At 43.0% G+C, this 21,328-nt stretch overlaps 1 protein-coding gene across 2 annotated transcripts in view; it reads left to right on the top strand.

The window, feature by feature from the left end:
• Positions 1–17,435, top strand: part of LOC141726935 (microtubule-associated protein 1B-like) — a 150,218-nt gene extending 132,783 nt beyond the window's left edge. For both annotated transcript variants that reach the window (XM_074532046.1, XM_074532045.1), the window contains 2 exons: positions 11,992–12,230; positions 13,326–17,435. In XM_074532046.1, coding sequence (XP_074388147.1) covers positions 11,992–12,230; positions 13,326–13,481 — 395 coding nt within the window. In that variant the 3' untranslated portion in view covers positions 13,482–17,435. The remainder of the gene's footprint in view (positions 1–11,991; positions 12,231–13,325) is intronic.
• The last annotated feature ends 3,893 nt before the right edge of the window (positions 17,436–21,328 follow it).

Below are 21,328 nucleotides of genomic sequence, written 5' to 3'. Positions count from 1 at the left end.
TAGCTGCAAATGCAAAGCACAACACTGTGTGGGCTGCTATGGAAAAAGTAATTACAGCTCAGCCAGAACCAATACACAGTTAAAGTTTTACGCCATCAATGATGACTAAATATCCAGAAAACTAATGCAATTTTGAATTACTGTTGTGTATTCCAAGTAGTAATAAAATATGAATTAGATTACCAAAGGAGACATGCTAGTTTTTTGTTTCTGGCACATCTTAGAGTGTTTTGGGGATACTTGGATTTTTCTGATTTCAGGACTGATGTTTTATTTAAAACTTTTTACAAGGAGCAAGTATAGGATTCAGTACAAGCAAACCAGCATTCAGGTCTCTGTAGCTTCATCATTTTAAGTGGTCCACTATTCCTTTCTTACACAATTATTTGCATGTCGCTCCTAATAGATGTTTTTCAAAGCAGCAGTGCAGTTCCTCATGCTGTACATTTCTCCAGCACTTCAGTTTTATATTAGATTCTTCTTCCTTGAGACATGCTTCTAAGGTATATTCTAGCACTGAATACAAGGGTCTATTTGATAATGACATTTAAGTGTAATGTCTAATAAATTATGCAATGTTAGCATATACAATTCAGAAAGATGTATCACAGAATTTTTATGATAAAAGATGATAATAGGTTTTTTTTAATATACCCAATAGTTAAAAACTCTCTAATTCAGAAAATCTTATCATGTTATCATGCTTATTTTACATATTACCCTGTGATTAATGTCCTTCTAGACAATTGTATTAGACTTTCGTGTATTTTCAACATGTAATCCTAAATAGAGTACATTGTTCAGATAATTTAGTTTACCAAATGCGATGGGTTGATGCTGGCTAAATGTCAGTGCACCTAAAAAAATTATTTATTCATTTTCTTCTGCTATAGTTAATCAGAGGAGGGGAAAAGAAAATTCATGGGGTGAGATAAGGATTAGGAGAAAAACACTTTAAGGGCAAAACAAGCTTAAAACTTTAAAAGGTATAAAGAAAATTTTATTAACAGAATTAAAAGAGAATAATTAAAATTAAAAATAAACTCTTAGAACACCTTTTTCCTCCCCCCAGCCCTTCTTTCTTTCTCACCCACAGTGCAGGGAGGCAAAACATGGAGTTTTCAGTTAGTTTGTCACTTCTAAAAATTTTTCGTCGGTTTACTTAGGGAGAGGAGTCTCTTTTGTTATGCCATGGGGTCTTTCCTACAGGAAACAATTCTCTGTGAACTTTTCCAACGTGGCTTTAATTTTCGAGGCTAAGAGTCCACCCAGAACCTGCTTGCAATGTGAAGTCCCTCCCACAGCTTGCAGTCTTCCCATAACTGCTTTTCGTGGGCTGTTTAGCTTATGAGGTGCAGTTTTTAAGGATGAGTTGTTCTAGTATAAAAACAAGGGTCTTCTATTTCTGAAAGCAAGGGTTTTCTTTCTCTCTGTTCAAGCCTCTCACCCGATCACAGCTTTTCAGTATCCACATGCTCCAGCACCAGTGCCTTTTTCTCATGGGCTGCAGGTGAATGATGCATCCTCCCCATGCACTTCATGAATTACAGATAAACAGTTTGCTGTATTGTAATCCTCACCACAGTTTACAGAATAATCTCAGCTCCAATGCTCAGAGCACTTCCTCCTCCCCCCCTCTTTTGCACTGACCTTAGTGTTGCCATATTTTTCTCCTCATGTGTCTTCACTTTTTCCTTTTCTCAGACTCGGGAGAGAATGAGTGTTCGTAGGTTCATTTGTTCTCAAGTTCTATCAATTGAAACCATTTTTATAGAGTTCTGCAGTGCTGAAAGGCTAATCTTGTCCAGGCCCTGCAATTGGGGAATTGCTAGCCATGCTTCTCTCTCTATTGGTCATGTGGTCTCTGCTGGCACTGTGCAAGCCGTGCTGGCTGCTGGCTCCACTCGGCACCTTTTCTTCATGAGGGACACAAAAAACAGAAAAACTGCTGCAACCGCTTTTGTCTTTCTGTCCACAGCATGACTGGTTAAAATCAGCTAAGTAAATAAAGTCCACTGTGAGCCATGCTGAGACAACCACCGCTGTGCGGCACCGCCCCAGCTGCATGGTTGCTCGCAGCACCAGGATGGCCCCCAGCAACATGACCCAACAACCACACTGGGATGATGTCCAGCGGCCCCCTCTGGGAAGAGGCCTCAGCCTGCCCCCCCACCCCTCTTTTGAGAGCAGGGAGCAAGACAGCTTCCAGCGAGTTTTCATTCTTAAATATGTTATCATGCAGGCATTATCAGCTTTTTTCTAATTGGCTAAGCACTGTGCTAATTCTCAGAGCTAGCCAGCGATTGGTTTTGCCAGGCACAGAGGAAGCTGATAGCAGCTTGTCATGGTTTGACGCTGGCACAATGCCAGTGCCCCCATGAAAATACACTCTCCCTGGTTTCTGCTGTGAGATGTGACCAGGAATAAGCAAAGCAGGCCTCCACTTAGAAATAAAGAAAAGAAAACTTTATTAACTACACTACAACTATAAGTAAAAAGAAACACACACACAGGGAAAATGAAAACCTTACAAATACATTTCCTCCTCCCCCCACCAAATTCCCAATACAATACATCTCCCAAATCACCGACTCTCGGTCCATCACCATCCTGTAGATAATCAATTCTCAATTCATCAAGAGTAGAGGAGTCTTTCTTGTGCCATGGTGACCTCTTCCTTTCATGTCCAGTGCTCTCACCACTGAACACGGACCAGAGCTGCTCCTAGGGTCGTCTTTTAAGGATGCTTTGTCCCATTCCAAAAAGAGTGCAGTCTCAACTTTGGGACACCTGCTGTCCCCCCCAAATTTTCCACCCCCTTGGGCCGAGGGGTACCAACACTAAACCCTCCTGGTTCTGAGGCACCCCTAGATGCAGTCTCTGTATCACAAGGAAACATGGTTCTGTCCATGGCTATACAAAAAGAGTCCAGCAAAAGCCACTCCATCATCTCTTCCCACTAAAATTCTTCTGTATTCTTCCAAAATCTCTCACTGGCTCAGACCTTCAGCACACTTGCCCATTTCCTTCTTCATCTTCCACTCTATCTCCTAGGAAAGGTTAATGTTCTGTAAAGTTCTCATGGTCCAAAAAGGGGTTAAAAGCTTCCACAAACAGCCAGACACCTTCTCGCTGCACCCCCCCGCTTCTTCTCCTTCTCAGCCGTGCTACTAGCACGTTTATCAAGTTTCAAGGTAACACAGTCACAAGCACAGGCTGCCTTCTCTCTCTGTCTCCCGGGGAGGAAGGGGGGGGGGGGGCTACCCGATGGCTCCCGATCTCTCTCTCTTCCACCTTTCCACCCTCGGCGCCACAGGCCTACCTCTCCCAGGCCACATGACTTTTCCCCTCCCCCGCCCAGCAGCGAACAGCTGGGCAGGGGAGGTCTGACCTGCTTCCCTCGCCAGAAACCCCAAGAGGACTTCCCCCGCGAGTGCTCTGCTTTTTAACCCCTGTGTTCTCAGAGGCATATCCAAATCCCAGTGGCCAAACCAGGTGCCAATATTAAAATCTGAGCACCCATTGATTTGACCACAGCATCCCAGAAAACATACTTCCTCTCAAACCACCACACAGCTCCTCACAAAAAAATCACTTCTGTGGCAGACTTTTTTACCTCTTCACCACAAATCAATTAATGCAAAACCAGTATGAAATAAACAGGGCCAGGAGACTTCTTGTCCTTTATAATGCCTTTATTAAAAGTGATCAGCTCAGGATTGGGCGGCTCGGCAGGGCTGCAGTCCCCGTCGCGTCACCCAGGGCGACTCAGAGGAGGAGGATATGCGCAGCTCTGTCAACCAGGGGCAGAGCCGGGGGATCCAGTTCTCGTGGGAGCCTTTAGGGCGTGATGTCCCCGTCAGATGTTGGTCCTCTCAGCCTCGTCGGCCACCTGGTCCCGGCGTTGGGACTCCGCATCTCTGCTCAGGGCGAGAGGGACTCCGCATCTCTGCAGGCTCAGCAATCGGCTCCTCATGTCCAGACACCATTTTAGTCTCTCAATTCTTATTTGGCTCATTGTTTTTGGGGTTTTCTCTGTGGGTTTCGAGTCGTGGTCTCACAAAGCATTCTGGTCTTTGGAGTCACTTTGCATAACCCCCCCCCCCACCCTCTCAGGTGTCTTCCCTATGTTGGAAGAGCGCACTGCCTCCTGCCTCGGGAAGGACCATCACTCCACCCAGCCAGGCTTTTTACTAATACAAAAGAGGAGATAAGCTCTAACGACCTGTGATTACCATGACAAAACACTAAGAACATTGGCAGAGACAGAGACCTGGCTGCCTCCCTGTAACTCTTTCTCACAAAAAAAATATTAACCGAATTTTTGTTCATAACAGTCCCCCCTCTTTTTCTTTGATCGAGCTTAAATTCTTAACCTCGCATCAAATCACAATTTTTTGTTTTGAATCTACTATAAATCTCTTGTGCACTTTGGTAATCATGGTTACTTAACCCTGTTACTTTTCTTGGTTTCTCCAGGTTGGTTTGTACAGCCAATACTGTTTTACTAAAACAGATAAATAAGCATAGTAAAAAGAGCAATCCTCCAAGTCTACACAGTGAGAAAAACCACCTTTTCCCATACATATTTTCTGAAATCTCTAAGTTCTCCCACCCACTGGGATCAAGTGTAGGAGTTTGATCTTGATTATTTACACATGCTAATCTTTTTATTTCGTTTGAAATGTCCCTAATAATTGAATTCTTTATTTTTAGTACTGCCGAATGACTTTGTTCAACGCTGATTTTGGGATCTGAACTTGGCTTTTACAATTTTGGATTTTCTCAATTTCTATTTCACTTTCCCGGTTTTGTTTAATTTCTCCCAAATCATTATATATAGGAACTCCCAAACTTGATCCAGTTTCTTTGCGTAATAAGAAAATTTGTTTTATAACCCTAGCAATGCAGTTGCCAGATGAGATCAAACTTAGGGGTTTAGAGCTCCCCTGAAATGTGTTCCAAAAGGGGTTTATCTCTTTTCCAGTGCACTCATATAAATACTTGTAACAAACAATTTTTCTTACCATTTTCACCATTTCTTTGCTTTTTACTAGATCTGCTGAGCTTGTTTCAGCAGCATCACATTCAAAGCACAACCAGGCTTCCTCTATAGGGCACTCTCCTAGGAGTGGCTGCCTAAAAGTGGCAGTATTCTGGGCTATCCAATACACTCTCTTATTTTTCTGATAAAGGACCAAGTGGGAGAGGTTAACACAATAAGGGTTAGAACTGATGTGGACTCTCGACAAGGAGCTCACTTCCTCTTCATAGCCAGGTTGGTAGTATTCACTGCACGGCTCTCCTGGGCTCCCCAGGGCACCACCAGCGGTCAGAGCCAGCATTACTTCCCTTCCCAAGAGTCCGGTATGGGTCATCTTGCAAAGCCTGCCCACCCGGCCTTGCCTCTTGGGGAATTTTTTTTTACGGAGGAGAAGCTTCCAAGCTCTTTAGAGTCCCTTCTACCCACTTCTCTGGTTAAGCCTCTCTTGGTCTGTTCCCTACAAATTTTAGTTTCCCCTAGGGGAGTGTTCTGTAGAGGATTAACCTGGAGTCTTTAGAAATATATTGGGGAACTTAAACTAGAATTACTTATTTACAGTCTTAAACTTTTTACCAACATAGTTTACACAAAACAGTCTTGAAACATTTAAGCAATATTAGAGCTCGGATACCAATTTTTCTCATACAGTTCAGTCTTTTTGACTCTTCCTCCTGAGAGTCAACTTTAAATCACAGTATACTCAGGTGAATTACCTTGTGATGTGGATGAATCCTTATCCAGTGCCTGGAGGTGAGTGTGGTGGACTCTGGCCCAAAGCCTGAGGGAAGAACTGGGAGTCTGGCCCAATACCAGAAGGAGACAGGGGTGGAGTACGGTCCAATGCCAGAAGGAGAATGGGGTGTGTCGGGTTTTCGGCTGTTTGAAGGGCCTAGAAAGGCCCGAAGTGGCCTTGGGGCAGCCTGCGTATCGAAGGACGAGAAGAGGCTTCAGTTCTTCTTTCGGTTTTTATGTTTATTAATTGTTTATCTAAAAGATGTTCTTTCAGCCCGACAGAGATCTGCTCAGCAGTCAGCCATGAGCACACTGTGCTGCCCTCCCGGCAGCCACCTATCTTTATACCCATTGTTACGTGTACAATATTTATCATTTTTCCCCAATACCATTTATTCTTATTACCCGGTGCACTTTCAGTAATAACCAATCCAAAAGTGCCGCCATCACCAAAGAAGATGGAGGAGAAGAAGAAGAAGAAGAAGGACAGGACACACCCCAATTCCTCCATCTTACTTCTCTAAACCCCCCTGTACATAAATCCTAAACCCTGTGTCTCACCCTCTAATTAACTAATCTTTTCGCCATTCACCCCGGTGAAGCCCTCATCCTTGTCGTCTCCTGTGTAGGGTCAAAGTCCAGCCACCAGACACTTCTGGCAACATTCCAGGACTCCCGAGCCCCCCAAGGGTGGTCTCGGTGGCCCGGCACCTCAGGACTGAGATCCTGAGATCCGACAGGGTGCAGTCCGGTCCAATGCCAGAATGCCAGAAGGAAAAACTTCGTGTTGAATCCTGGTCCAATACCAGGGGTGAGAGTGATGTGAGTCCAACCGTCTTAGTAATGAAGAATACCTGAAACGGGCTTTCAAACACAGGTATTAATGGTCTACTGTTAATGATTTTATCAAAACTCAGCTTCTCTGTTTAATGTTATCAGTAATTTCTCTTTTTCCATAGTTTGTATGTTTCTCTCATCAACTTCTACATACTCTGTATTTTTGCAAGGAGTTGTATTTCTCAGCTAACTCCCAAAGTACTCTTATTCTCTTATTTTTCTGTGTATTTAATTCACTGGTTTTCTGTTCTAGTTTTCAAGATCTTATTTATTTATCTCTTGCTTCTGTTTCTTACTTTCACTTACAGCTTAAATACTTCTTTCAACCCCTTGCACTTTATCTCTTTTTTTTTTTTTCCTTACACCATTCTTTTACACAATACACTTCTCTCTAAGGAGATGTGGTAAAACTTGTAATGCACAATCTACATTACTTCTATTCTAATTTGTCTATATTCACTCTCTCATTTCTCATTCACTTGCACACATTCCTCCACACCTTTAAGACACAAACTTATTGCTAGAAAATCACAGGTCCCTATAGCCCCCCCCTCACCTTGGGGCTGGCCCACAGGTCTCATTATCTCTGGGCCTCTTGGAAGGGCCCTGACTCTGGTTGCCTCTGGTGCACATTCACCTGTGAGGCTTCCGGCGTGTCACTCACGCTCTTACAGCTACGGCTCCGTCACACATCTGGGGAGCACTAGTCTGGTTTGCAGGTCACGCACACACACACTTCCACTGCCCCCTTCCCACCTGCCCGGGAAGTTGAGGCTGACTTTGCTTGTGACTCACTCTCACACACACAACAAGACAACAATAAAGTACCTTTTACTTTCACACCACTTATTACAAGTTTAGTCTTACTGGCCAGTTTTGGTGCTATTGGATATCCTTTCTACCTAGCTGTTTTTGTCTAACTTCAGATGTTACTTTGTTGAGACAGGACTTATCTGCTCCTGTATCAACCAAAAGTTCTAACTCTTCATTTAGGGGTCCCACTTCAAAGGTTACCAAGGGCTCGTCTAAATGTTGCATCAGGTCCCCTAAAGTGTAAAGCCCCTGACCCTCTACTCGTCACCTCAAAGGATCTTCCCTAAATTCTCTTGTTCCCTGGCTATTGCCACATCGAGACTGAGCTTTCTACAAAACCTCCTGGTGTGTCCTGGCTCTCCACAGTAATAGCAATATCGTTCTCTCAAAGGGACTTGAGGTGTCTCTATCCCTTTTGCACCTGACAGTACAAGAGGCCTATCCTTGCCTCCTCCTGGTGGTGGACCCGCTCACCCTGCACTTTCCCTAGCTACAGCAACCATGATCTTAGCTTTGGCCTTTGCTTTTTCTTCCTCCCTCCTTAAATACACCTTCAATGCCTCTCTTAATAACTCATTTATGTCCGTCTCTTGCCACTCTTCGATCTTTTCCAGTTTCCTCCCTATATCAGGCCAAGATTTGGTAACAAATTGGACTTTTAGTAGCATTTGACCTTCTGGGGTGTCTGGGTCTATTCTAGAGTACAACTGGAAGTTCCGCTTTAGGCGGTTAAGCCAGGCAGCAGGAGCTTCCTCTTTCTCCTGTGCACCCTCCAATGCCAATTGGGTGTTAGTTCCTTTGGGAACTGACTCTTTGATCCCCCGTATTATCAAAGACCTATATTCCATCATGGCCTTCCTCCCCTCCTCCTGGTTAGGGTTCCAGCTGGGATCCGTTAGTGGCAATTTCTGTTCGCCTGATGGCACCTGGGGTCCTGGACGGTTATCTTTCTCCCAAATTCTTATGCCAGCCACCCTAATCACCTGGACCTCTTCTGGAGAAAATAATATACTCAGGATGGAATTCATCTCCCCCCAAGTGTAGATATTTGGACCTAGAAATTGATCCACTTGGTTGGCTATGCCCACTGGGTCCTCAACTAAAGGCCCCAACTCTTTCTTGAATCCTCTCACCTCAGAAGCAGTTAGGGGAGCATTCACAAAGCCAACACCTCCTGCTACTCCTCCCATAGGAACCTCTCTGAGGGGAAAGAGTCTCTCTGCCTTGGAGGTCTTGGATCTGGTGCTACAGTACGGCCCATCTTCAGATGCCAAACTACTTTGAGGGATATCTGGGTTACCCTGAACTTTCTGCCCACCAGCAGGTGTATTTGCTCATGGCTGTTTGCTAGGCGAGGAGGCATTTGTGCCCCAACTAGGAGGAGGTAAAGGGACAGCAGTAGGAGGGGGAGAAGAGCCTGAGTGAATATTAAGTGGAGCTGGAGAAGGGGTGGAGAATGCAGCAGGTGGAGTAGGCACTTGTGGTGGTGCAGACGGAACTGGAGGGGATACTGGGTTTATCATAGCGGAAGCTGAAGAGGTAGAATGAGGAGTTTGAGCAGGTGGTAGTGAGATGGCAGCCGGGGGAAGAACCGGACCTGCCATTTGAGGTGCTTGAAGAAGAGGATTATAAAGTGGAGGGGCAGAAGGAGGCAGATAATCCAGGGGATCCCATCTTTTACTAGTTCTATCATCCCCTCCTTCATTCCCCTCTTTCTTCCTCTGTACCTTACAAATTCGCACCCCTTCATCCCCAACAGCGCTCTTTAACCAGCAAGCTACATACAATAATTGCTCAGGATCAGTTTCCCCTCGGGATGCCCGATAATTATTTAATAGTTGGCACATCCACTTATCCTTTGTCCCACACCAAGGCCATCCTCCTTGTAACTCTTATTCTGGCCGCACTTCCATACAATAATGGATCATTTTCACTTTATCTAATCCCTCCGTGGCCTCTATAGAATCCCATTTTACTAACAGTTCTCCTAAGGGACTATTGGGAGGTATGTCCCTCAGCCTCTTGCCGGTCTTTTTACTATTACACCCTCCCATTTTACAGGTCTTAACAGTAAAAAATCCCAAAGGTGCCTTTACTGACCGGTAATTTCAAAAAGAGCCTTCTTTGAGGAGCTTCAGCCTCCTCCACTGAACTTCAAAATTTCTGCCTGATGCTCAGGACTTTATACTGAAACAACTGCCCTATCTCTAGATTGCCCAACTTTCCCCACGTCAGGTCTTACATCTATCGGGACTTGAACACACGAAGCCTCGGCCTAAGAATCCGGGTCCTGCCTGACTCCCTCAGTCAGGAAAAACAATTGCCTGATTTTTAGTTTGCCTAACCCGCCAATTTTTAGGCTTCTCCGTATTGGGACTTAAAAGGAAACCACAGCCTCCTTCGCTGTGGTTTGTGCCTGACTCCTGTGCCAGGACTTACTTTTGCCTGCAGGGCTTGTGAGCTACCCGAATCCTTCTCGGGACTGACAAAATCTTACGCGAATCCTTCTCGAGACTTACAAATGCTACCCGAATCCTTCCCGGAATGACCAATCTGCCTGACTTCCCTCTGTCAGGGCCTATTTTGGGTGCGTGCCACTCATAGAAATATTCCCTCCGCACGCCTGGAGGGGGGGGGGGGGGGGCTTTATTCCCCCTTGGGCAACTCACTCACGCTAATAACACTCGCTTCCCCCTGTTTCCGGCCGGCTTTCTCGCGAAAGCATGGAAACGCGGTACTGAGGGGTCCACTATCACTTCGAAGGTCCGGCTACCGGCCTCCGTCTCATTCACACACACATGCGCACGTCTCCCACCCCCGCCACCAGCTTTCTCACCAATCCGGTGCTCCGGTGCTCCTCTGTGTCGCTGGTCCTGAGCCGATCCCTCTGATCCTGGTAGCCAGCTGTCCTGGAGGTCCAAGATGGCCAGTCCTGAGTCCTCTCTCAGCGTGGCTATTCCGGACGAGCGCCCCCAGCTGAAATAAACAGGGCCAGGATACTTCTTGTTCTTTATAATGCCTTTATTAAAAGTGATCAGCTCAGGATTGGGCGGCTCGGCAGGGCTGCAGTCCCCGTCGCGTCACCCAGGGCGACTCAGAGGAGGAGGATATGCGCAGCTCTGTCCACTAGGGGCAGAGCCAGGGGATCCAGTTCTCGTGGGAGCCTCTAGGGCGTGATGTCCCCGTCAGATGTTGGTCCTCTCAGCCTCGTCGGCCACCTGGTCCCGGCGTTGGGACTCCGCATCTCTGCTCAGGGCGAGAGGGACTCCGCATCTCTGCAGGCTCAGCAATCGGCTCCTCATGTCCAGACACCATTTTAGTCTCTCAATTCTTATTTGGCTCGTTGTTTTTGGGGTTTTCTCTGTGGGTTTCGAGTCGTGGTCTCACAAAGCATTCTGGTCTTTGGAGTCACTTTGCATAACCCCCCCCCCCCCACCCTCTCAGGTGTCTTCCCTATGTTGGAAGAGTGCACTGCCTCCTGCCTCGGGAAGGGCCATCACTCCACCCAGCCAGGCCTTTTACTAATACAAAAGAGGAGATAAGCTCTAACGACCCGTGATTACCATGACAAAACACTAAGAACTTTGGCAGAGACAGACCTGGCTGCGTCCCTGTAACTCTTTCTCACAAAAAAAATATTAATCGAATTTTTGCTCATAACAAGTTCACTAAACTTTATCCTCTGTAACATCATGAAGAGATCAATAAAACATAAATGGTGATCATCTAGATGAAATTACTGGTTGAATCCTGATTGTCAGTTCACACCATGATCCGGTGTGCAGCAAAAGCAGCTATTTTTGACTTCTTAGAACAGATACTATGCTATGTATAGCAGAAAAACATGCTTCCCTCTACTTTTTGTGATAAGTGGCTAGTTTGTATATGCAAATAAGGAACCACCAGGCAAACATACATTTGTTCTCAGTTTCCTGCAGTAATTGCTTTTAGAAGTTTCTCTTTTCTTCCGCGTTGCACTTTGCCCCTCTTTTTCCTCACATGTAGTATCTCCCTGATGCACCTGTAAGACAGTTTGAACATATCAACAGCTACTATGTCTTGGTATATGCTGATACCCCAAATCTCAGGACCACTTCTGCATTGCTCCCTGTGTGACCCTAGCTTTTATAATCATGCATACCTGAAACTTTCAAAAAGTTGTACTTCTTAAATCAGAAAATAAAACTGCCATTTATTGAATGGTAATTCAGTATTTGCAGCCCTGCATAGTAATTGTTGGATAGTAGTATATTACTGGGAAAGGTTTGGTCAAATGTTGATTATATGGTAGTGAGGTTTTATTGTATTATATAGTTAGATTTTTTTATTCAAATTTTTTTTTTCTCCCAGTCCAATTGCAATTGGCATACAACAAAGTTGGAACATGTTAGATGTTGGAGGGTAGTGGCATAAGTGTTTCAGGGGACATAGAAGTACAATTGTAGCTATGTAATATTTAACTAAGACAAGCAATTTTAAGAATGTAATCTCAGCAGTTGTGGTAATTAACAAATGCATGTTTTAACAAGCCTGTGATATGTTCTTTTGTTGTTTGATTTCCAAAGGAGCTGGGAATAGTAAGTCATCAAAATCTACAGCAGTGCCTCCAGGACCTCCAATGTATTTGGATCTGGTGTACATTCCCAACCACAGCAATAGAAAGAATGTTGATGTTGAGTTTTTCAAGAGGGTGCGGTCCTCCTACTATGTGGTGAGCGGGAATGATTCTGCAGCTGAGGAGCCAAGCAGGGCTGTTCTGGACTCTCTGCTGGAGGGCAAGGCCCAGTGGGACAGTAATATGCAGGTAGGCTCTTCATTAGTATTTCTACCTGGAAATGTAATTTTCTCTGGAAAGCAACTACAGGAAGCCAGAGTGCCTCTGGAGTGGGCAGCAGCTGCTGGAGACAGGAGTTCCCAGCTTGGACGCCTTGTTTCACAAGTGATGTGAGAGGACACCCAAGTGAGGAACAGAGGTGCACCATGCTCAAATGCTTCTCCATTTCTGACCCTTCTGACGCGTCTCTGGAGAATAAAACAGTTGGGAACTGGTTTAAAGGGCCATTTGTCTTTTTGATCTTGTTGCTATACCATATATGACCCAAGTTTGGAAACCTTGCAGGTTTTAAGTAGGAAAGAAAAGTGAATGTTTCATGGTTTATGCCATCAACGTGTACACATGGAAACTTCATGTGCCTTTCCAACGTGAAAAATAAGTAAACAAAATATTTGGCCATAATCTGAAGAGCTATCAGTGCAGACTGCAGACTATAGACTGCTGCTTCTCTGGAAAGTTGCACTTCAGTACCTGTTACTGCGTTTGCATGAGTCTTTCAGGGGTGAAGAGAGAGACGAGAATCTTGACTCCATGATCAGAAGGCTGGATTTATTATTTTATGATATAAGTTACATTAAGACTATACTAAAAGGAATAGAGAGAAAAGTTCAGAAGCTGCTAAGCTAAGAATAGAATAGGAATGAATCAACAACGGAGCTCTCTCTGATTCTGTCCCAGAGAGAGCTTGTCTTTGATTGGCCCTTAATTGTAAACATGGAACATGGGCCAATCACAGGTGCACCTGTTGCATTCCACAGCAGCAGATAACCATTGTTTACAGTCTCTTTCTGGGGCCTCAGCCTTCCAGAAGAGGGAAAAATCCTAAAGAGAGGATTTTTCACAAAAGATGTCTGTGACAAGTACCTTAGAGAACCAAGGTTTTGTTTTGATAAACTGCTTCTTCTCAGTCATTTTATGTTATCTACATATTTATTTATTTTCTTTTATCCGATCCACTCTTTCCAAAAGGGAATCAGAATTGCTGGCTAGGACTTCTTAAAAAGACATTTTTCCTATCAGTTGCTTGTGTTGTCCATTCCTCAGGAATTCTCTTTTGTGTTGCAGGTGACCTTAATCCCAACCCATGACTCGGAAGTGATGAGAGAATGGTACCAAGACACCCATGAGAAACAGCAGGACCTCAACATTATGGTTTTGGCAAGCAGCAGCACTGTTGTTATGCAAGATGAATCTTTTCCCGCATGCAAGATTGAACTGTAAGAACCAAACCATGCACTGCAAGAATAATTTTTGTCCAGAAATTCTTCCGTTTGAAAACACCTTTTCTAAAAATTTAACCCATCTATTTCAGCTGCTGAACTGTATACCTGCAAAATGCTATATCCTATCACAGTCGTGCAAGTCACAAAGATTTTTTTAGTCTTTGCTGATTGCTAAGGGAAATAACAGCATTCCCATAATAGGGTCAAACTTACTGTGAAAATACAGATCCAGTTTCATCTTCACTGAATGTTTGAAAACCATGTACTAGCAACTCCAAGTGACTTATGCCAGGTAGAGGCATTTGCCCTCTAAAGAATTAAAAAGAGAGAAAAAGAGAGAAAAAGAGAGAAAAGGGTAGGAGGAGAAAGTAAGAAATAATTAATCTCCAGTAATCTCATGGCAACAGCTGTATCGCTTAATGTAGTTTATGCACTCACATGAAAAGGAGGTTTGAAATGTGTATAAATCTGAGCTATTGCAAAGGAGGTCCTTACTTTACAGAATTAAGTTAGTGGCAAAATAAGCAGAATGTGGCTAGGAAGTGACGTATAACCTAAATGCTCATTAGCAGCTTTCCACTTTAATTTGAACCCTGCATACTGACATTCCATAACAATCATAGGCCAAATATGCATGTAGTCTGAACCTCATTGTGAATTCTAAAACGTTTACTTCAACACGCAAAATTGTTGATCTAAGGCATGCTCCCAGCAAAAATCCACTCACTCCAGTCAGAACTGACTAGTACACATGCCTAAACACCCATGTCCACTGTCAATTAACTAAAACAAAATACCAAAGCAGTTGGGAGTACATACAGTAGACAATTTGCCTTAGAAAGTGACTTGAATGTACAAAGAAACTTGATGCGCTTATTTTTTAATGTTGACACAGCAAATTTGTAAAACATCTGTGTAGGATCATAGTTGAACCAGTAAAGAAGTGAGTGTGCATGAAGTGTATACTAGAAACCTATCTGACTGATCAAACAGCTTGGTGCTATGAAGTACATATGTTAGTTCTGTGAACAAGTCATTGATGCACCAGGACAGCTCAACAAGGCAAGATGAGCATTTTTTTTTGAAAGGTTCTTTTGTACTGTGGAAGCAAGATTGAAGTGGTCTTCACTATCAGAGTTGCAAAACTTGGTAAAATATTCAGGATTATGAAGAAGATTATCTGTGAGTCTGTACAGTATTCAATCTTCCTCTGTCTTACCTTATTTGTTTAATTTAAAAGTATATATGAGTACAAACATACAGAAAACTTTTTTGAAGTGCTGCATGAACTTTTAATAGGTTTTTAACAAAAGTTTTCATTTAAAGGAAAATTCAAAGAAAATTTTTTCAGGCCAAGGCAATTTTTTTAGCAGTCTTGCAAGATAAATTAATGTTATTTAAAGTTCTAGTGAGAATGGATATTGAGTTAAGATTTGTTGAAAATAGTCAACTGCCTTTTTGGAAGCAGGGGGGAAAGAGGTCCCTGGTGGAAAAATTAACCTATTGACGATGACAGAAAATGGGATTTGAAATGCTGATTGCCTAATATTTACAAGAGTGTAATCTATATGTTCAATGCCCTCAATATCTTGAAAAAAGATAGAATAAATGGTAAGCTAAGTCCCTTTCCTCCTTCTGTCTCTTCCTTTCTCCCTTCCCTTCCTTCTTTAGACTGCCTGCAGCAGAACACCATGTAGAACAGTTATGTAATTTATGACAGTTTGAACTTTTTAGTCTGAGAAGATATCCCAATTAATAAGTCTTGTTACACTGTAGAATGTTTGCAAATCTGAATTTATAGAAGGTGTAAAGGCCTCCAAAATGAAAATGTGTGCTGATCTGTATGATTCACCATTATGGCTGGTATTAAGCTTCACAATGTAGTGAACTATGACCTCATTTTATTTTCTTTACTTAAAATTTGTTTTAATTTTACATTGTTAGGATATTTTTGTTTAATAGGTATGTGTTTACACTCCTAATTTTTATGAGGGTTTTTTTTAGTATTGCTTTAGGGCCCTTTATATGTGGGTTCCTGAGGCCTATTTAAAGCTGTGAATTACTGTTTGTTCATTGTTGATGGTTTTGATTTATTTTTAATGGCTTCTTTATTTTAGGTATCTCTAACAATGCTGTTTTATTTATTGCTATACCTTTTAAGTTATGAAGAACTTCACTCAGAATGACTATGGCAGAAAAAAGCAGAGGAAAATGTATTGTGAAAACAAGCGTGTTTGCTGGGGTCATTCACTTAAAATGGCTTTTGTAATACATAGTCTTCCAAGTTATAGGCAAGATGTTTGGAAGAATAATTGTGTTGCCATTGAGTTAGGAACGGCTGAAGGGAAGCAACATTGACTCCATGCTCAGGAGGCATAAAGTGAGCTTTATTAGGAACATCACATATTTTGTAGTCAGGATCGTTCACCCAGAACCTGATTGGTTCTTAACAACACTCCTCACACCATTGGTTAATTAGGAACACCACCTTCTTTCCATAAACATCACATACAAGTATTCCACATGTTCACAAACACCAGGTGCAGAGACTAAGATAAAAATTGTTTTAAGTCTTTTTTCTGGGTGTTCTCACAGCTTTCTCCAGGATGCTGCCTGGGAAAGCTATCTGTTTCTCTCTCTAAACTGTCGCATCCACATAATTGTACAATTTTTACAATTCTGCTTTGTCTACATTCTTATACAGGTCAGATTTCAAACTTTTTAAGTGAGTGGGAACTGTTTTTCTGATAATATCTGAAATGGTTTGTACCTCTGCTTTGGTAGAAAATATAAGTACACCAATGGTCCTGAATCTAATCTCACTTATGCCACTTATTCTTGTGAATCAAGAGCAATTTCACTACAATCAGGGAAGTTACAGTCATTAGGTCCTACTGTAAATAAAATAAGAATCAAGCCTTAAATCTCTCCAAGTAAGTTTGTGATGGGTCAAGCATTTATTTCACTTTAAAAATAATAATTAGGCAGTTACAGCTGTTCTTAAAATATTTATTTATGTTTTGCTTTTACAATAATAATAAAAACCCAGTCTTACTATTCTGAGGTATTGTAATGCCTGTTCCATCCATTCCCTTTTAAATGTTAATCATGCCTGGGTGTAACACAGCAATGAACTCTTCCATGAGCTGCTCTTGCCTTTATGTCTTTCCTGCCTGTGGAATTAATTTAACTGTACTAATGACTACACAATTAGTTTAGAAACAGAAAAATGTTGCATGTACATTAATGATGAGTACTGTTGATCAGCATAGATTTCTACAAGCATGGTTTCTTATTGATTAATTATAAAGATTCAATAGGACACACCTTTTAAATGATGGTATTACTCATAACAGAATCCCCAGTCATGATCTTCATGCTATTGCTATACTGCTTCATAAAATTCAATGAAGAATTATTTTAGAGGTTACACCCCACTCCTGAACTTAGACAGGGCCTCTCTTTCATGCCTTTTCAAAGTCCTGTGGTGGGCCTGACTTTGTTGATGTCTAATTTTCATGCCATCTTTCATAAAATTAATTTTTGATTTTTTTTATGATCTTGCATGCTCTGGTGAGGGGAGCTAACTACATATATGAATTGGTTTTTTTAATTATCTACAATAGCTTATGCATTTTAGGAGAGTTCTGGTACTCATTTACTAAGATTGAATCAATTTTTTCATTTGAATTTTCAATCCATCCTACCACAAGAAAATAATCTCCAAGGAACACTTACTGTTCATATAGGATATTTCTGTCATATGCTTCTCTTTGTTCATCTGTTGCAAAAGGTTCTTGCTATGATGTTTTGAGAGAAATAGTAAGTTCGTTTCAAATAAAAAAAAGTCTGTTGTGAATTTACAAAAAAAATCTAAAAAAAAAAAGTAACTAGATAAAACAATGGCATAAAAATTCTGAAACCAAAAAAAAGGAGAAAAAACCCAGATCTGCTCTAGACTATCTAGGAGGTCCAGATGGCAGAGCTAACTCTGCAGGACTGGGCTGAAATCACAACTGTAAAAGAGGAAATCTGAAATATGCTTTCATGCATTTGCATGCAGTCATCATCTTCCAAACCATGGAAAGAAATAGTCTTCTTGCTGGCTGAGAAGCACCTCACATACCTCCTCTCTTGTTCTGAATGGTGTTTGTGTCAGTCTGCAGCTATGTATGATATTATGTCTTATAATTCTGCATCACTTCTATCCAGTCATATCTAATGTAGAAAATTAGTTTTCAGTGAAAGTACTATGCAATGCTTTTATTATATTTGTGTGCAATGTCCCCTCTTCCATTGACCATATTTGATGTAAAAGAAAAAACACAGTTCCACAATAAAATACAAAAGTAGTAAAGCAGTATTGACCTTTCTTGTTGTTGTGTATGTAAATACTTATAAGTTTTCCCTTTCCTTCAGTCATGATTACCTACTATTTGGGCTTTTTCTCAAAAGTTCAATGACTATTTAAATGCTAGATAAGCACTAATCTTTATTTAGAAACTGAAAAATAAATTATAAAAATTAGTTTTATCTCTTGTGATGGAAAACATTACCATTTTAACATTACCAAACTCAATTTATTATGCCTAGTGTTGTTCATCCTTTGCCTGTTTTGAGAATAGAATTCCTGTGGAAAGTCAACACACTCTCACAGACATGTTTTGAGCCTCCTGCTGGGAGAGACAGAGATATCATAAAAGCACAGCCTTGTAATAATCTGTGGGTGGGCAAAGCCTTTTGATATATTGGGGCATGCAGCAGGCCCCCCTGCCCCTGCCTGCCCTTCACTAGGAAGAACTGAGCCTGTGTCCCCATGTGTCTGCTGCCAGGCATTGTTAGCAAGGTAATGAAATAAATCTACTCTTTGCATTTGAGCTGTGGTTTGGTGGTTGCCTTAGTTACCTGTAGGTGTCGACTCACACAGTGCACATTCAAGGGGCTCTATCAGAGATGACACCATATAAAACCACATTGCTGAGGCAAGCAGCTCCCGTGCTGGCATGATCAACAACAGACTGCTCTAATGCAGTCCACAGGGGAATTTCCTGAATCAGGGAAACTTGGGGGAGCCGAGACACCCACCAGGAGGCTGAGATAGCAGCTGATGGGACCAGGGCACAGTCAGGAACAACCATAGTCCCACTCCCCCACCCTGCCCCCTATATGAAAGAAGCCCCTAGAGAGCATGGCTGTCAGGAAGGATGCTCTAGTTCTGCTGGATTGATCAGGGAGCAATGATATCCAGCTGGCAGAAGGCTATCTCTTCTCTAAACATCACCACATCCCTGGAAATGTTCAAAGGTAGGCTGAATGGGGCTTTGAGCAACTTGGTCTAGTGGAAGGTGTCCCAGTCCCAGGGGATTGTCACTAGGTGATCTTTAGGGTTTCTTCCAACCCAAATCATCCTATGATTCTATGTGAAGAGAAATCTTCCTACCCTGGTTCAGCCATTATATTATTTTCCATTATTGACTTTTCAGGTAGGCAGCAATGAAGTTGCAACAAGTCGTCTAAGGGCAACCAAGAGAGACCTCAGGCCTTGGGACTACTGGTTAAGGGATCAGGAGCACAAGAAGTGTTCTCCTCTATCCTTCCAATTTCAAGGAATGATGAGGTAAGAAACAGAAAGGACCAGCAGATCAATAGCTGGCTCTGAGCCTGGTGTCACCGCCAGAATTTTGGGTTTTTTCATCATTGTCAGTCTGCACAACACTGAGTCTGCTGGATACACCTGTCTCAAAAGGAGAAAAGTATCTTTGTACAGGAGTTGATTAGGGTCATTGAAAAAGCTTCAAACTAGATTTGAAGAGGGTGAGAGAGTAAAAATCCATTTTGAATTAGGTGAAGTGTCTAGGAGAGGTAATGTCCTGGGGTGACGTTATGATGCTTGTATTCCCATTCATATGTTCTGTGCCTTTAAGACTGGCTCTGAAGAGTGGAAGTTTTGTTTGGGTTTCTCTTATCAGGGACACAGAGACGAGCAGTACATAGGGCTGTTTTTGCTTCTTGCTTTCAGCTTGCTGCTTTGCTTGCTCTCTTTTCTGCTCTTGCTTCTGCTCTGCTTTGGCCTCTGCTTATTAGCTAGTTTAGCTAAACAGTCCAAATTCCTTCCTGGACTGTTTCTCCTCTCCTGTTTCTGTGACCATCTCGAACCTGCTCTGGACTGGGACCTGGGAACACCGAGGATTTGCACCATTTGGCTGCAGCAGCTGCCCCAGCGCCGGAGGGACTGAGAACAGAGCAACCACCCCCGAAAGAGACTGATTTTGTCATCTTTCTAAGAGCGGTGTCATCTGGTATTGTTCATTTTGTGTGCTGGGGGGTGCTGTGTCTGTCAAATAAACAGGTTCTTTCCACCTCTCTCTGAGGAATTCTTCCCAAACCAGTTGGGGGGAGGGGCCGTGTGGGTTTGCTTTCTGGAGGGGCCCTCCTTTGCAGATTCTTTAACAAATTTGCCCTAAACCAGCACAAATTCTTGGCGCCCAAACGTGAGGCTCGAGAGAGAGTGTGGAAAAACCCTGTTTTGACTGCATTTTGGCTGCTATTACTCTGTGTTCGTTTAAATCAGCTAATAGCCATGCTTTTTGGATTCATAATGTCTGTTGGGGTGAAGGTTTGCATGCATTTCGGGTCCCTAGGGTTTTTTGAGATTTTAATACCTCTCTGGTCCCTAGGCTTATTTTCGTATCCAGAAATAGCTTTGGTATTGCCCCTAATATGTAGTTTTTACATCAGAGGGGCTGTGACCAGAATAGCTATCCTGCTGGGTTTGGTGGCAATAATGTGCAAGAAGTTTATAAACATGCTAGGGTCTGCTCCAGGTATGAATGGTTAATGGCTATGGTTATGCATCCAGTTCGTTGCAGGAGGAGCAGGAGGGAATGAGGTTTTTCAGCCTCTGCTTTCCTCCTTCTCCTATGAATCAGTTGCATCACTAGTGAAGGATGTTCAGTTTCCCCTCAATGTTAAAGAAACCATCTTCCTGGTATTCAATCTGGTAACCTTCCTCTATACAGCCTGCTGCTTCTCTAGAAGGAGGGCTGAGATTTCTAGACAGGCTGATGAGACCCCTGACTCAGGAGTAAACCCCGGTGTGGAAAATCCTAAGTGGTGTGGGAAATGGGAGCATATGGGCCAAATCCTGAAGGAATTCTCTGACCCTATAGTCTGGGATTTTCCCCATGAACAAATTCAGAACCCAGCTGAGGTGGGGAAATATCTGAAAGAGAAGTACCAGGATGAGCCTAAGGAGAGGAAGGTCATTGCAGTGAGCTGGGCCCTGGCATATGCTTATCGCACACTGCTAGATACTGTCGGGCAGCAGACAGAGGCAGGGGGGCAGGGAGATAAATCAGCAACTGTCCCGGTGACTCAGGCTGCAGCTAACACTCCAGGCTTGAAGCCAGCAGCTAAACCCATGGCTGTTGCTACCAGCACTAGAAGTGGGAAATGCACGGACAAGACCAATCGACCAGTGGATGATGATGATCATGATGATGAAGGATAAGGAACTTCAATGCCTCCTGACAAAAAATCAGGAGTCAAAGCAGCAGGTGCAAGATCAGACGCGAATATTGAGTCTTATTCCCTGAAGGACCTTCGTGGCTTAGGGAAGAATTACATGCGACGACCCGATGAACCCATAATTAGTTTGCTGGTCCATCTCTGGGATGCTGCAGGCGAGGCTACAATTCTGGATGGCACTGAAGCCAGGCATTTGGGTTCCCTGTCACAGGATCCTGTCATCAACCAAGAAATGATGAGAGGGGCTAATCCACACAGCCTCTGGGCACAGGTCTTGGACAGTGTTGCACAAAGATAGCTGTGTGCACATGATCTCTA

The sequence above is a fragment of the Zonotrichia albicollis genome, chromosome W (genome assembly GCF_047830755.1).
Source record: "Zonotrichia albicollis isolate bZonAlb1 chromosome W, bZonAlb1.hap1, whole genome shotgun sequence".
Taxonomy (NCBI): Eukaryota; Metazoa; Chordata; class Aves; order Passeriformes; family Passerellidae; genus Zonotrichia; species Zonotrichia albicollis.
The sequence above is the reverse complement of the archived record's forward strand: the minus strand, read 5'-3'. Positions and strand labels throughout refer to the sequence as shown.